At 36.7% G+C, this 17,548-nt stretch overlaps 1 protein-coding gene across 6 annotated transcripts in view; it reads left to right on the top strand.

Moving 5' to 3' along the window:
- Neto (Neuropilin and tolloid-like) overlaps nt 1–17,548 on the top strand; it is a 70,235-nt gene continuing 52,687 nt past the window's right edge. The window contains exons 1-2 of one of the 6 annotated variants that reach the window (XM_043415375.1): nt 1–105; nt 2,830–3,449. In XM_043415375.1, the coding sequence (XP_043271310.1) occupies nt 3,308–3,449 (142 nt within the window). In that variant the 5' untranslated portion in view covers nt 1–105; nt 2,830–3,307. Of the gene's footprint in view, nt 3,450–17,548 lie in introns of all 6 variants that reach the window. The other 5 variants (XM_043415373.1, XM_043415374.1, XM_043415371.1 and 2 more) reach the window with 5 other exon arrangements.

Here is a 17,548-nt window from a genome sequence, read left to right as displayed (position 1 = left end):
TCCGCGAGCGATACGTCGCATCGTGTTTGAGTTTCGAAGTCGCGCCCGAGTATTTTTTCCACGGACATGTGCTTCTGTGAATGCCGGAGATACGAAATTTTCATAGTTGAGCAAAAATCATGAAAATTTAGTGGATTCAAAGAATGAGATTAAAATAAGAGCAATCAAAATTTCAAATACTACGAACAATATTGGCTGATTGAATTTTTGTTCGATTTTTCACTGCCAATACTAATTGCTTCTATAACAAATACAAGTGACCGCAATTTTAAGCTCGTTGGGAAGAAATTTTTTTGAAAAGTGAGTGGAATTTTGAGTTCGTTCATCGAATATCGTGCAAGTCGATGCCCCTTCCGTTCCATCGGAAATTAAAGATACGAGAATCATCGGAATGTTAGTTAAAGGTTTTTACCTCGGGACTCACCTCGAGTTACGGAGGACAAATTTATCGGCGGGGACGAAGCAGTACTAACGGGGTCGGAAAGGGGGAAGAAGGGTAGAGAGCTGATCCATGGAGGTGATAAAAATATACCCGAAAAATCTCGGCACCGTGCCAAAGCCGCCTCGGGCCACGTATGAATATCGTTACCGATCGTTTGATAAGATTATTCAGGAATGCAAATTCTACCAGTTGGTAATGTCAGTGTAACCGATTCGACTATTTTCAATCGTTGTTTATACTTAACTCTCGAAGCGAACGGTCACGGAATTCATCACCGGCTCGCGACGGAATAACACGGAAAAAGGCAAAATTTCAGCGATAGCGTTCGAAAAGTGAATTTTCCCTGCTCTTTTTTCACCATTTTACTTTTTCTAAAACGAACGAAATTTTCGAGTTTCGCCGACGTAAAATTTTTCACACCGGAGACGTTGATCGCGATGCGAATCCCGTTGATTTTTTGTCGCAGAATTTTTCGACTGGTCTTCGAGTTCGGAAATCCACGCGCGAGTTGAGAATCTTTGAAAAAACAGACTCGAGCTCCCCGTCGACGTTTCAACGCGTATCCAGAAAAATGAATTTTTCACAAGTCAATTATTCTCCGCTGTTCCCCTTTCGCACACTCTAAAAAAACGTGTTTCATACTGCGAAGTCGAAAATTAGTGAAAAGCGTCGTTTGACAGGAGACGTTCGAGGGTAGCGTGAAAAAGCGAAAAATTTCCGAGTCACTGCGACAGACGCGTTAACTCATTTTTCATCATTTCGCAGAGCCTTCTCTGGCCAAATGTACGCATCATTCGACAGCGCAGTAAAACATGCTCTCATTAAAACTGATCAAAATTCAATCCAATTAAACTGAAAAACGGATTAATTGAAAGATTAATTACTAAAAACGCCGAACGAAACTCCCCAAATTTCTGCCGTAATTTTTCCCCAAAATTAATGATTCCACTCGTAATTTGTTTGACGGAAAACTCTTAATGGATTCAGTGAAATTCACAACGAAAAAGACTCGATTATGGTGAAATTCGCCACAAATTTGAAAAAGTGTTGTCCCAGTATCGCTGCTGTTTACTCTCTCCTCTTTTTTTTTTCTTATTATTTCTCATCGATTCCTGTCGTAAAACTCTTTCTGACACGTTCCGAGCGAAGCGTAGATTTTCGAAGCAGAAAAGTTTGGACGAGACCTGCAAAAGCATCAGATATCGAGTCCGAAAAGCGCGAAATTTTCAGCAAACTCACGGGTACGGGCATAGAAAAACTCGAACAAACGCGGACGCCGTGTAACACAAATATGCACGTGGCTCCCTGCAGTGGAACGTATTTCAGAGAAAAGTTCTTTCATTCGCACGTGCTTTTGACGGTATTATTTACCACAGTAAATCAGCTGCTCTGCGGACATTATTATTGTGCTTTCCGAATAGCTTCCTCGCAAGTATTCGGGTCTGCGGGGATAACTTCATCGTGGAAGCGTTTATCTGCGATCCTGAGACCTTCGTAAATACAGTTTGAGCCGAGGTTATTAAAAGACGCGTAGAAAAAATGTTTTTTGAAGATAGCACGTGCGACGAGTCTCTGCAAAAAGTTTGTTGGACTGAAATTCGGATGAATAATTTATGAGAGTTTGATTACATAATTCGAGATTCACATTCATCTGGAAAAATCGTCGTCGCAATAATAAACTTTTGAGCCTCCGCAGGCTCGTAGAATCGCTCCGAACGGTTGACTGAGATGAAGCAGCCCAAGGAAATCGAATTTCTTTCTCTCAGCTGTGATGGAATATAAGTCCCAATGAAAATGATTATTCGATCACAATGAAGATGTAATTTCCGGATGAAATGGCGAAAATACACGATGAAGCAACGACTTTCCGCAGAGACGATGGATTATCGATTTTCGATTTATCTACTTTTAACACTTTTTTAAGGACTCGACAAAGGGTTGCGGGTACAGGGATGAAAGCGGAAAGGCGATTTCCCGTTAAAACTGTTTCGCTACATCGATTTTATCTGCGCTCCTAATATTCTTTTTTTGTTTGTTTGTTTTCTCTTTTATTTTTTCTAACGGTTTCCACCGCATCACACTTTCGGAAAAGATAATATTTCACGCGGGATTACGATTGAAGTATAGCTTCTTCCACGATTTGCTGTAGTTTATTTTCATTATGGAAAATACCACTGAAATGTAGCCGTTTTGGTAGAAATTCTTGCAGCATTGTCGGAGATCTTTTTGCTCGTACAATCGCAGCCAAATATTGTAGTTTTTGTCATAACTCCGGACGCGACTATTCAAATTTTTTTACTTCTGACAATTCGACTGGTTTTTCGATGCGATTGTAAGGGTACGACGCAGTTTTGGAAGGGAAATAAAAACAAATAAAAAATGAACAGGAAGCGAAGCCGCAAGGAAATTGAGCCCGGAAATTGGAGGATTTGATGTTGGAAGGAAAAAACTGAGTGGAAAATAAATACGCTCGCACGGTGCGATGAAGCGTTCATTTTTGTGAGATAAATTTAACAAAAATGGGACTCTGTACTTTTTGTTAAACGTTTGAGGAGAAAATAAGTGAAAAAGAGGGAAAAAACAATAAAGAAATTGAACGGTGGGTGAAAAAAGTTGCTTGATAATAGGATACTCTAGTTGAAAACGACGCAGCGGACTCTTCAAACACAACAATTTGTATTGAAACTCTCGATAAATAAACGTTAATTCAGTCGGAAACAGCTTCTTCGCAAATTAATTAAACGAAATATTAAATTTTCCAGCATGATGAAATATCAGTAAAACAGTGAAAATCGTTGCTGCGTAAAGAAAAGTTTCAGCGTAATTGAGTCGAGGCTCCGGGATAAAATTGTTAACCGTTAATGAATGTGTTTGCCCAAGGCAATCGTGATAGTGATAGTGAAATCAAGAAACGGTGAAGGTGCTCGATTTAAATACATAAATGTGCGAAAGGAGTCCAGAATGGTGGCACGGCTCCCGCAACAAGTTTTCCTTCTACTCGTACTCGGTGAGTATATGCCCGCGAGAAGTATATACTAAAATTTGCATGATCATGTACCGGCGCTTCGTTCATGCTAGAGTTCAATGTACCCATCGAGGGCTCAAAGCTCAACGTGATTATTGACTATAGATTTAAAAAATCAAGAGTCCAAAACTGGTGATAGAAGCGGTTAATTTAACCGAGTTTCGTTGTACTCGAAAGGCAAATTCATTTATTCAATTTATTTACGAAAACTCAGTTTCGGTCGCGACGAATTTATCAGTATAATTCATCAGTGCGATATCAAATGATGGGAATTATTGAAAGATGGAAAACTGAACCATCGTCAGAGAGAAAAATTGCCCAAAAATGTATTTCTGTCGAAAAATGTGTATTGAAACAACTCGAGAATGGTTCTTACGATTTGTATTTTAAAAAACACGGTCTCAGAGTATCTTATGAAGAAAAAATGAAAAAAAAATGAAAAAAAAAAAAAAAACAGAAAACATGATCTGCCGTCTATTTTTTGAGAAAAAAATTATTTCAATAAAAATCTTATGAGAATTTGGGTGGGAGAATTTTAAGGATCGCGACCTGGCAACGCTGTCGCATGGTACAAACAAAATAACGAGGAATTATGAATTTTAGTAAAACATCGTAACCGTATATTTTTTTTACTGACCATTAACGATAATTTGAATGATTTTGGAACATATTTCACAACGAATAATGTTCGTACACGAAGGGGGCTGCAGCCTATTTTTTATACGGCACTTAGCTATCGAACTACCTTAATGACGAAAAATTTCTTCATTTAATTGGAATAAGAAAGGTTGAAATTCGGTGGGAAACTAACACCGGGCTAAGAAACTTGGTCCACTGTTTTCTGTCTTGCGAAGCATTCGTAGATCGATCCTCGGTGAGTTAATGCATTCAAAATAGTTGTGCTTTAGTTCGCGTGCGGGCGCGCCGCACTTCGAGAAAGTTACGAATTAAAATTTGTCTGTCTGGTTCTGGTTATACCTGCGCGAAGACGCTTTCCACTGAATTCGGAATATTTGGTATGCTGGTAAGGATTACGACAAACTACTGTTACCTGCATTCGGTTGTTTGAATTAACGAGCTCTGACTTAGAGTTCGTCGCAAAATTGAGTTAATAAAATGCGACTATGTTGCGACGGAAAACATGCTGAAATAGCCTCTGTAATTCGACGTAACGTCGTAACAGAAATGAAAATAAAATAACATGAAATTTCAGTCCGATGTGATGAGCCAAATAAATTTTTAATTCAAAAATTCAATAATTTTATCATCTTTCGTATTATTTTTTTCTGCTAAATCGGTTACATCGATTTTGATAAATTTTCAATGCGCTTGGCCCTGACATAGAAAAACCCCAGTGATCACGAACTGGTACATGCAGAAGACGGACGTTTGAGAATTGTGCTTAACTGCGTTGCTATAAATAAGCAGGTAGCCAAATAATGTGGGACACTCGAAGGAGGGATTGACCTCCATTTTCCTCCATTTCCGTTTGCCAGGAGAAGTGATTTCTACTAAACTTCATAACGATCACATATGTGAATAACAATTATTAAAAAAATATAATTTTGAGTGAAATTTATCTTTTATCTCTTATGTTTCCGCACGCACATTTGCCATGCTGTGGTTCCATTTTTACTAACTACTGATTTTCACATTCGATTCGAGTGGTTCGAGGCCCAAGGAAACTGAAAAACTCGACCGAGTTTACTGAATTTCAGTTCTGCCTTTTGCTCACCGATTGATGCGCCAGTCGCTCGGTGGCCACCCAACCAAGTATTGGCCTCACTCAAAGGTACTCGAATCATCAAAATCATCTGAAAAAAAATTATCGTGTTCTGTCTCCTCAATTTGTTTTTTTTGTCTCGTACACAGGAACTTTTGTTCTAAGAGTTTGCCTACTTCTCCCGTCACCTCTACACGCACATCCTCGTAATTAGACCCCTAAAAAGTTCACCCTGAGTCATCATTTGTCGATCTTCTCCACCCTCGATTCACTGCGCTCACTATATTAAATGTATACTTATTTAGCCTCAGGGGTTCCGTTTCCCATGAGGCTACAAATTGAGAGCATACTTCAAACATCCCGTTCTTCTTCCGTGTTAATAAATTCTTCATATTTTTCTGCGTACATACTTTATTTCGATTGTGTTGATAGGCACTCCCTGGCTGAGTCAACTTTCCACCCTGGTTTATCTCGAGGTGACGCTCGATTGGTCTCCTGGAGCAATTACAGATTCACGGATTCTTTAAAATCTACGTTTGCTTGACTCAATTTTGCTGGACGATTGAAAAATATTCATGTGCACCAACAAACAAAGTGTTCGCATAAAACAAATATTTTTTAAGTAGTTCGGCCGTTCTATGACTAGTCAAGTTAGCAACTACTTTGTGTTGATTAAATTCAAATCTAAATTATTAATAAAATAAATAAACACTTACATGGAGAATATTTTTATCACAAGAATGTAATAAAATGCTTTACAAATATAAAAAAAAAAAAAAATTTATATTTCAACTTGACTAGTTAATGATTGAGTCGGTAACATTTTTATTGCGCGAGAGAAAGTTTGTATCGGTGTGATAGCACCGAGAAAAAGGAAGACCCATTCATTAAAAAAAAAGCGGAGTTACTAGACGAATGAAAGCACGTGCGTCAGTCTCAAAAATAAATTTGATGAAATTTCTGCGATTCACGAGTTTGCCCGAAGGTCAATCGGCTGTTACCAGCAGTCCAACGTAATGACTGACATCTGCTTTCGACACGTCAAAAACTGAATTTTTTAAATGTTTTCTTTCTTAAGGGAGTTGAGACATTAGATGTCATCGCTCTTAAACCGATTATTGCATCTTATAAAGTGACGTGTAAAAAAAAAATCAGTTTAATTTTCAGACAGTTTAGGAGCGTCGTTGCTGGGAAAAATGAATAACAATTTGGGCCAAATAACACGTAATCTTATGGAAGTCAAGACACATTCAGTGATATCTCCGTAAAAAATGATGCTAAAAATATGAAATTTTTTGGGCAGTATGAGCAAGGCTTGCTGAATAGTGTCAATTTTTTCAGATTTATTAGGAAATTTGGTGAGATTATATTAATAATATTCTGTTTCCTGTACAGTTTTTTGAGACTAGGATCGTCACCGTCCGTGCTTTCGACTGAGCTTTCACCAGTTTTTCGCCTTTTTTCCCGACTCTTCTTTAACCCTCTCGGACCGTATGTTGCTTCTACGCAACACGCGCTTCCAGGCCCAATGAAACTTCATCGGTCAGTAAGGTCGGGGTTCTAACTGCCTATTTCAATCGAGCAAGGTTAGATTGCACCTTAGATACTCCTAAACCAAGAGATAAACTGCTTCAACTCATCGAAATATCAATATGAAGTCGGCGTTTCATGTTGAGTTGGCGTTGTGTGAAAAGGTGCTTTAGTTATCGCAAAAGAAAAGCGGGTATACATTTTTTTTTCGTACTCCAAACGTTATTTCCTTTCAAAGGGAAGCTAATATGATGTATTTAAGGTATTCGGTGCTAGATTCATTCGTAAATTTTCCTGATTTTGCTCCCCAAGGGCCTGGTGCTGCGCGCAGCGAACATTAAAAAATTCATATTTCCCAACAAAAAAACCGAAATGTCACAGTGGATTCGGAAACTAGAAAGTATTTTGAGATAAAATTATAAAGAGAATCATTTTCCGTCAACGCGAAATAGGTCTCGGTCTGAGAGGGTTAAAGTGTATGCAACCTTGCCAAACTGTAAACTGGCCTAACTTTTGAAAAGTTACAGGTCATAATTTTCGGGTAAAAAAATAACTGTACGGCCTCAACTTTCTTAAGAGCCCCGTACGGTAATGTTTTTTTTTAAAAAAACGGAATCTGTGATGAATTTTCTTCACGAATGAAACTTTTCGGAAGCTCGAACGTCGTTCTTTTAACTACAATTAGTTGATTTAACAAAAATTAAGTTGATTCAGTAAATTTATTTTCTTAGTTAGAGACGAACGACCAAAAATAAAATGTCATTTGCAGGCATTTGAGGATAAGACAAATCGCAGATAATGAAGAATTTTCGTTGCATTCCAATCGCAGTTTAATTCGAGAGGTATATAGAGTCTAAAAAAGGCTCGGGTATCGGATTATATGACGCCGTAGACGAGGCCCGCATGTGGGAAATGATCTCGAGAGAATGCGCGATGAAGTTCGGTCCGCAATGTGTACTATTCGCAGCGAGGAACTCAAAGCTCGAACTCGGAATTCAATGGACCTCGCAGGGTCGCGTTTTCTTTGAGGTTTTTTTTGCCCCAACTGACGCCGGCCATTTTGACATTTCTCAGGCGATTCTTATACAACAACGTTAAAAAGTATGGCACGTGCTCATTTTTCCAAATGATTTATTATCATTTTTCTGCAGTGAATTTCACTCGAAGTGTCGACAAACCACGACGAATCCGGACCACATGGTCGCAATGAAATTCATCGACAAATTGAATAAAAATTGCTCGTCACAATTTTGTTCGTCACAATTTGTTAATTTGACAAAAATTGAGTTACATTAAATCTGAAAATTTTTTATCGCAGCGAATGAAAAAGAGGTTTACCATCGTTTCGGAATTTCATTAAACGTTACGATCGCATCAATTATTAAAAAATTCCAATTCCCAGTTATGTGTTCAGGATATTAATTATTGACGCGGTTAAACTTTTCACGGTCGATGCGTGTTGATATTTTCGAATATAGGAATGCTCTTCGCAGCTTTTTTCCCATCCCATTTCATCTTCATTAACATTTCATTTTCTCGATAACTGCCAGGATTTATTGAGCTTTGGAGAAGGTAAAAAGAACACTCGTTCGTAGATAAATTCTTCCGATAGAATTATATTCGTCTCATCGGGCTACCGTTGAGCCACATTTTCAGCGACGTATCGATAAATAAAACGCAGCTTGACGCAAAGTTGCTTTGCGCAAAGGCGAGTCGAGGAAAAAGAATAACTTGCAATGCGATTTGCTCCGAAGGAACGCCAATAAATGAGCTCGGGAACGTGAACAAAAAATCCGACAGCTGGGATCAGCCGATGCAGTGTTTTTTCGAGCCGGGGGCTTTGCACGTAAAAAAAGATTGCTTTAAAAATCCGGGCGGCTACATTCGGTGGGTAAATACGAGAAAAAGAGTACACACTCTTCGTAATCCGCAGGAAACACGTCGTTTTCACCGTGGCCTTGAACACACGTTTATTCCCAGTCAAAAATTTAATTTGATGAGAATTCCGGTGAGTAACATTTCAACAAGAATTTGTATCGAATTCCAGCGATATATTTGAGCTTCCCTAAATGCCCGTCACCATGGGAGAAACGACGAAAAGGCATCACCGACTCGTTTCAACTAATGTGGACGCACGAGAAATATTTCAAGCCTGTATTTTAGAGATGCAAACGAATTTTTCCGTTTTCGGATACCGAGGAATATAGCCTTGCATTTTTTATGCTTTTATCCCTTCGTATATTCCGGAATTTTTTATAACAAATTATGGAAGCGAGAACGAGCTCATATTCATGAAAATTTAAACTTTATTTATAACCGAGAATTTGAATTATTTCATTTCAATCCTTATTATTATGTAAACTGATATTTTCGAGAGTTGAAAAATCCGGTATTTTCTTAGTTTTTTGTAGAAAAGCCGCGAGCACCGAAATTCTCATTCAAATGCCGATTTCACGTATTCGTCTGAATATATGTGCTGGGTGAAAAAAAATCGAAAGAAAGGAAAGATCCGGTGAGAATATGCGAACCCAAATACGCGTATACAAAACAAAGAGAACAAAAACTAATCCGCGGATACGCGAAATTGTAGAGTCTGGATGCGAAGTAACCCGGTATTTTTTCTAATATCGATTCATCGGACTCAAATATTTACCATGCGTGGCCAAACGAAAATGGAGCTCGGTGACTATTACATTAAAAAGTAGTTCGGCCGTTCTATCACTAGTCAAGTTAGCGACTACTTTATGTTGATTAAATTCAAGTCTAAATTACTAATAAAATTAATAATATCGGTGTAATGGCACCGAGAAAAAAAGGTTAATTCGTTAAAAAAAGCAAAACTACCAGACGAATAAAAGCACGTGAGTCAGTCTCAGAAATAAATTCGGTAAAATTACCACGATTCCCGACTTTGCCCGAAGTTCAATCGGCTGTTACCAGAAGTCCAACATAATGACTGACATCCGCTTTCGACTCTTCGAAAACTAACGTTTTTCATGTTTCCTTTCTTAAAAGCCCCGTAGGGTAATGTTTTTTTCAAAGAAATGGAATCTGTGATGAATATTTTCTTCACGGAAGAAACTTTTCCGAAGCTCGAACACCGTACAATTTATTCACAATTAATATTATTGTGAGTTTTTCCATATTGGGTATCGTGTTAAAAACTCAAAATTGTTAATGAAATAATTCAAAATTTTGCCCCGTAAGAGGCCCCGGAACTGTGCTTATCGTTATCAGGGGACCTCAAACTTAAACTTAAATCATTTAAGGCAAAAAAAAGTGGACCTTTACCGGACTTAATCGAACGGCCGAACTAGTTTATTATGCGGAAAAAATCTGGACTACTCAATTCAGGCTAATGTTAAACAATGATCATCATTTTGACTCTAATGCCAGTTGAATGGAGCGCAATTTCATTCCGCAATCAGACGGATTACAATTGTATTTTAATCAATCGTACTCTAATTGATTTAATCACGATTGAGGGGATTCGAATTGAATGGAAGTAAACTCGATTAGAAATAACTTAGTTTGAACTTTCATTAGACGAGATGTGAATTTGATTGATATTCAATGATCGTCAAAAACGTGGCTATTATATCGTGATTACCGGAATTCCAGCCTCGTTTTATTCGCGTACGTTCGAAATGTTCCTCGCATTTTGCAATCACAATCCTCCAGTATTCGTCCCTCCGTGCTAACTTTTCTCCGAGTCCAGGCGAATCATGTTTTGTCTTTCTACCTCGAGCGCTGGGTCAATGCTCACCCAACAACCCTTCACTCCGGTTTTCCTTCCTTTATATTCTTCCATCCCGTCCACCGATGGAAATAGCTCTTCTCTCGCAACGAGAAAAATCGATTTTTTTTGCTTCACTGGTGGGATGTGACTTTCAGCCGAGTATATATTTTCCCATGAAAATGATCATCGTTCTCCCTCTCTAATGGAACCCCCATGCGGCACTCCAAGCAGCAAATTTGCATGTGAAAAATTGCGCTATTTATACTGGCTACGAATAAAAATAAAACGGGCAAGCTGTTTTTCTAACGTTAAAAATTGCGGGTTTCTCATTTGTGTTAATTCGTTGGGATTTTTTTGTTTGTCATGTCGAATTTGTTGAAGCTCGTCAAAACTTGGTTATTTTTTCCACGCAATTTTCGATGTTTTCTGAACTAATAAATCTTGAGAATAATTTAATGCTTGTGAGGAAAATAAACTTGGCTTTTTCCTCTGAGGCAACTCTTCCAGATCTATTTTTTTTAAGGCCTTGCAGCAGGCCGAAAAATGTGATTTTCTTGATTTTTTTTCGACAAGAAAATAAAGGTTTATTGAAAAACTGTGAACGACATTCGCATAAGTGCATATGTTCATGTACTTGTACAATTTTCTTTATCAATAAATTTCTCAATATGGCGGAGCTCCAGCTCTATTCCAGTAACACCTTTTTTTGAGCATCAGTTGCGGTGGACATGATAACTAAAAAACTATTAATCCGATCCAAACCAAATTTATACAACTTATTTATAATAATAATAGCCTGGGCCTGAACGAAGGATTTGTGAAAATTTTGATTTAAAAAAAATGGCAACAGTTTTAACAAAAAAATCATTTTTTGAGGTGTTAAATTTTCAGTTTTTTTGTTACAATTTTTTTTAACCAACAAAATACGAAATCTTTCGTCCAGGCTCCTATTATAATAAATAAGTGATATAAATTCGGTGCAGATCGGATTTATAGTTTTTTAGTAATCGTGTCCACCGCAAAGGTATTAAAAAAAAAAACGATTTTGAGATAGTCGCGATTAAAGATTCAAGTATTAGACGACCGCGCGCACCGGGCGGTCGGTTGAAATACTCAGCTACGCTAATGCTCCGATCTTTGTGAAATTTGGTCAGAATATTCTCCAGACATTGTACTTGAAGAATATCTAATAAAAAAAATTTCGATTATTCCGCCCTTCATGAGTGCATATAAGGCCTTAACGATTTATTATTATTATTATTATTATTATTATTATTATTATTATTATTATTATTATAGAAGCGTATTCTTGAGGTCAGTGATACTGGGATTGCCACAACGACGTGTCAGCGGCTCGGCGACGGTTGCGTAGCAACGCCATAAAAGTGTAAAATCATTTTCAAAGGAATGAAATGTTTGGGGGAGGCCATTATAAAAACTTTCGAAGCAATGAATGATTCTCAAAGCTATTTTGAAGTGTGCGCTCCTCGTCGTTCCATTGTTAACCGGAAGGGAAGCAAAAGCACGAAGAATATCTTTTGAAAAATGGACATTTCAGTGGAAATAAAGGGAGTAATCGCAGACCAATAAATTTCGAATCAAATACGAAACTAAAAAATTCCTCATACCAATATTTTCCTCTTCTCTTTATACGTCCATTATTCTTCATTCAAAACAGAGTAGATAAAACCCCATAAACGCCACACTCGACGTCAAGAAAAAACGTTGCAGCTGTAATGAAGATTTTTGTAAAGCTTGATAAAAGTTGAGAGATCAGTACTTGTTCGGTCTGGTGAACGCAACTTTATAAACCGATTACACAGCTTTTAGCTCACTGAATAGTTGATCAGTCAAATTACGTTTTCATGTGGGCTGCAGCTTTGATCGTAAAAGGATCTCAATCATGCATGTTCTTTGTTACAATAAATGGCCGCAAAAACTATTTTAAAAATTTTCTCCAGACGAAATATTCGCAGTCATATGATAATAGTTTGCCAACTATTCGTAAAATTCACTCTCGAAAATGTGTACAATTACAAAGATCGGAAACGACGCATGGGAAAGGACTTCGATGGCCTCTTGAATTAACCCTTCGGTTCCGGTGAAGTGAACCACCGGTATGCTATCTATGTGAGAGCGTTTAAGCTCCGACTATATACACACATTGCCATCGACTGAATAACACTGCTACTTGCTCGCGTTATCCGCATTATTGGTTTTTAACAAGCAGCTGCAGAATAGTTTCTATTTGTAATTAGTCACATTAGTACGCAGAGGACATTCGTTGTTATGATTCCTTGGGAAAATGGTCGTTTGGTTGCTTAATATTAGTGTTGCAATTAGAATAATTTTATATTGCTTCGAGATAACGAGAATTTCAATATCATTTGGAATAATTTGAATAAATTTGTTGATTTTTAGTTACCATAATTATTGTTTGCGGTAGTAAATTTTTATTAATTAGTAATATAATTTTTTCCCCAGAAATTTTCAACTTCCAACTTTCCCTATGAAATTAAAGGCAAATTAATCAAATTTTCGACTCTGTTCCTTGGCTCAATTAAACTTGGGTTACCGAATGTTAATATATCGATAAAAATTGTTTCAGGTTGGTTGTAATTGATCATGAAAATTTTAACATAAACTTTTGGGAGAGTCGAATTTTCGAAAAAAGTCATTTTTTCGACTTTTGATCAACTTCAGTAGAATTTTCGAATTCTATTATTGAGCTTCTATAATTAGTATTGTATAGAAGCTGTTTTTGATTACGAGACCGTTTGCGAAAGGTTGGTAACACCCTGAAATACTACACAGCATCCGCCCAGAAGTCCCAAACTTTTATTTCTCTAACGTCGATATGTCGATGAGAATCGTTTTAATTTATCGAAAATTATGACCATTTTAATACGAATTCAAATAAAAACTTTATATAAAATAGTCAAATATCCGAAGAAAAATTCAGTATCTTTGATTTTCAACGGATTTTCAGTGTAATTAGTGACCGTCGAGTAATTAGCGATCCCAGTTTGAATTAAGGCGAGCTATCCTTTTATAATTTTTGATAAAATCTATTTTTTTTTACATATTTCGAAAGTACGATACCCAAAGAAAATGCGATTATCTCTGAACACGTTTATCTCGAAATTACTTTTACAAAAACTGCTCGTGTTGTAATTCAAAAAGTTATCGACCAATTTGGATGAAATTTTGGGAGGTTACTCTCAGTAATATTATTGGAAGGATATACCTAAAATTTGAAAGGTAGCAGGCAAATGAGTCACCTTTTTGGGGTCAAATATATCGAAAAAATGGTCGAAAATTCTGACTTTTAAGTAAAAAGGCTCCCAAATGTGCAATTTTGCACTTTGCCATCATTTTTTGGGTACATCCTTCCCCTTGGTATGTCACTAAACGAATGAGCAATTTTCGATGTTGCGGAAAACACGCTGCTATTTTGTTGATCATTTCAAATTCAATTTTTTTTTAAACTTGACAGTTTCAATAAACCCATGTCCAAATTTGAAAATGATTAGATTATTTTATCCCCTCTAAAAAAAATGCCGAAAAATACCCATATTTTTCCGCTCCTCGAGGGATTGTTCGCCTCCAACGAATATATTATCGAATTCCTGAACACTAGTAAAAGACGAGAATGATGTTACATCGGATAAGGATTGCAATCATTCGAATTAAATACCGGAAAGCCTTGGAGCAGTTGAATTTCGATAAAAAAAAACTTTTTTTTTGAGTTCCACGTGGATGTTCATTGAGGTGACTATCGAACCCGAATTTTTCGTGTTTATGTCCCAAGTCAATGAAGCTGAAATGAACATCAAGTGAAAAAACGATTCACCTCAAAGGTCCGTTTGTTTCATTTCAGTTTGTCACGAAACAGTCCCCCATTCGTCGACTTCATAGTGGTGACGTTTTCACATAAGGCTCTGTTTCGAAATAGATATGCTTCATGTCTATCAAAAGTGGATCTATTGAATTTCACAATAATATTATTCTGTCTGAATAAACAGAGATAATAGTGATAATGGAAGACGACAAGGGAATTCGTATCCTGTCACGTGATACTGTGTAAAAAGTCGAAACATGAAAAGGCTGAAAAAATATGAGCATTGTGACAAGAAGGATGGATATATGAGTGACACACGAAGACCCTCGAGAAAACAATAACGTCGTTGTGAGGGGTGATATTTAATTAAGAATTATTTGCACATACCGGCACGTACAGTCTGAGCTAAACATTTTATTTGTAAGAGAATTTGAGAGTTGGAGATTTCGCAAAATATATTCCAAAATTGAGATACCTTTGGGACGTTACGATCGTTAATTTCTTTGACATCGAACACTCTGGGATTGTGAACAATTCGTTGGAGTGAAATATGAAAAAATGAATTCAGTTTGAAAAACTTTTCTGATTTCTTGTCTGTTTTTAAATGCTTATATTCTTAAGAAAATCCAAAAAAAATCGATGAAAACTGGTGCAAATATGAAAACCCGTGATATCTGTACATCGGCATGCTTTTGGTAAATCATTCAACGTATGAGGAATTTATTATTTTGAGGCACACTGAGTGTACTCTTATTTTCAGTTCAACCATAGTTCACGAGCAGTACGAGCACGTGCATGTAAATATTGGATGTTACGAACGTACATTTATTCATGAATTAGTAAAAGACGGGAAAGTTAATATTTAAAGCATGCTTACTGCCGGTTGAGGTGAAAATGCAATGAAAAAATGAATGAAAATTTGATATTACTGCGGTATTTATTCACGAATTTTAGTGTTAAATCGATGGCCAAGTCCATCTTTTGCTGCTTTTTACCAATTTTTTATACGAGCTGTAAGAAGATTGAAGTGTGTATTTTTTCAGTGATTTTTACATGTGTGTATATTCTTGGTGTACACGAAGCGTACCTCATTTGGTCTGTAAATTATTCAGAGACTAAACGAGCACTGGTAGTCACGTCTCTCAGAGGTTTTACGGGAAAGCGGCCATTTTTTGTGTGGCTCTGTACCGTTGAAAAATTCTTGAAGAATTCACGCTACTGAAATCCTGGCGTTTTCTTCCCCGGAAAAACCTCAAAAATCTTGAGCTTAAATCTGCACGGGTCGAAGGGAAAGAAGAGAATTCCTGCCGCGAGAATTTCGTTATGAAATTTTTCGAAATTTTAGTCGCAACATTTGAATTTGCATCTATTTTCGTTTAGTCATTTGGTTTTTTCAAAATTCTTTTACTCTGACTATGCGTAAAAAATTGTTTATCTTTCCATATGACGTTATTCCATATTTCCATGACATTAATTATATTTTTAATTAGGGAGTAAAAATGAACCTAATTTAGACACCCATAAAGTACGACCCTTCGGGCATGATCTACCTTAAAAGTTTTGCGCATTGAAATTCAATCGATCGACTGTCAACTGATCACAGTTCTCTGGATTTCGATCGTGTAGAATTTCAGCCTTCCTTTGACAACCGATCAATTCCTGTCCCTCTATTTTTCAAGGCCTTCGCAATTTCCTACCGAAGGAACAAAAAGAATAAAGAAAAGTGTTGAAGGCGCGCGAAATGGAATAAAGTAGAAGAATTAAAGTTGGTCCAGCTCCTGTGTGCATAAAGGTGACATGAAGTGTTACATATGCATATAAACCCCACATAAAAGCTGGGTGGGGGATTTCATTTTCAAATACGAAACGAGCCGCTGGTAGAAGGTCTGATGCAACAAGTTTCACCGAAAGAAAAAAAAATAAAATGAAACAAACAGTCTGAAAAAGTAGGACACAAGTTTGTAAGGCGGTGCAATTGTCTCGGTTATGAACACATTTGGATTCCTCCACCCTTACGAAAAATGCTTCATTTCCAGCCATCCATATGCTGGACGACTCGAGCGATCTTTTTTCTTTCAATTTTCTAGAGTTATTTTAAAACAATGATTTTATAATATTAATCATCTCTCTTGAATTCTGTTAAATTAATAACGTAAACAAAATATTTTCATTTCTGAAGAAATGTAGAAAAATCTGACACAATTTGCAATAGAAATATTATTTTCGAAAACTAAGATTCTGTGGTTTTATTTTTGTCCATTCATTCAATAACTAAATAATACATAAAATATACTGTACTTTCTTTCGAGGTAGACATTTTTATATAGACAACTGATTTGGTTCGTCCTCGATAAGATTTAGTTTTAAGCTGCACGAAGAAAAATCCGACTGTCAAAAATATTTGGTATATTCCACAAATCACGTTCGCTAATATAATAATGCATTTCAAGAAATTTTGGGTTATATTGGACTGACCAGTATGATTCGATTGACAAAATATTTATCATTCTCAACAAAACCGTTCAGATACTTCAGTACTTGATATTCAAATAAATGTATTATAAAAGTGTATGTGAATTAAGTATAAATAAACAAAAATGTTTCGGGTTCTTCGAACAAAAGGTTTCACTCGTTTAGTTAATTCACATAAACAAAAATTTCGTGATTCGTGGATGAATGAACTATTCTTTATATTTATCACAAGCGGATGTTAGTTAGATCAAGCAACAAAAATATCAACTAAAAACCCTTTTAGTGGTTACAACAATTTTTTTTCTCACTCAGTTTACACTAGTTTAACGAATCACGATTATTATTATTATTTATTTATTAATATTATTTAACAATCGATCTCATCACCCTCACAAGACCACTTTTATTCTCATTTGAACCTTAAATCGCGTTACCATTTTAACGCAGTCATCGTATTTCATCAACGTCGATAAGATAATTAAGGGGGTTCGCAAAATACATAGGAATGTGAGCAAGTCTTATTTTTCGTCTAGCGAATATCCATCTCCGTGATTCTCTCTCACTGAACGTGTTCAACGAGCACGTGGTCACATAAAATTGATGTGGGTTCAACCAATTTACGGATTAAACTAACACCTTGAACCTCTCTCCCTGTTGCTGCTGTCGCTGCCACTGCTGCTCGGCTCGAAACAGAAACTCTAGTGTAACGCCAACGAATGCTTCTCCCTGATTCAGATCCACTGGTTAATTATTCCTCAGTAAAATTCATCAAATTT

The sequence above is a fragment of the Venturia canescens genome, chromosome 3, assembly GCF_019457755.1.
Source record: "Venturia canescens isolate UGA chromosome 3, ASM1945775v1, whole genome shotgun sequence".
NCBI lineage: Eukaryota > Metazoa > Arthropoda > Insecta > Hymenoptera > Ichneumonidae > Venturia > Venturia canescens.
The sequence above is the reverse complement of the archived record's forward strand: the minus strand, read 5'-3'. Positions and strand labels throughout refer to the sequence as shown.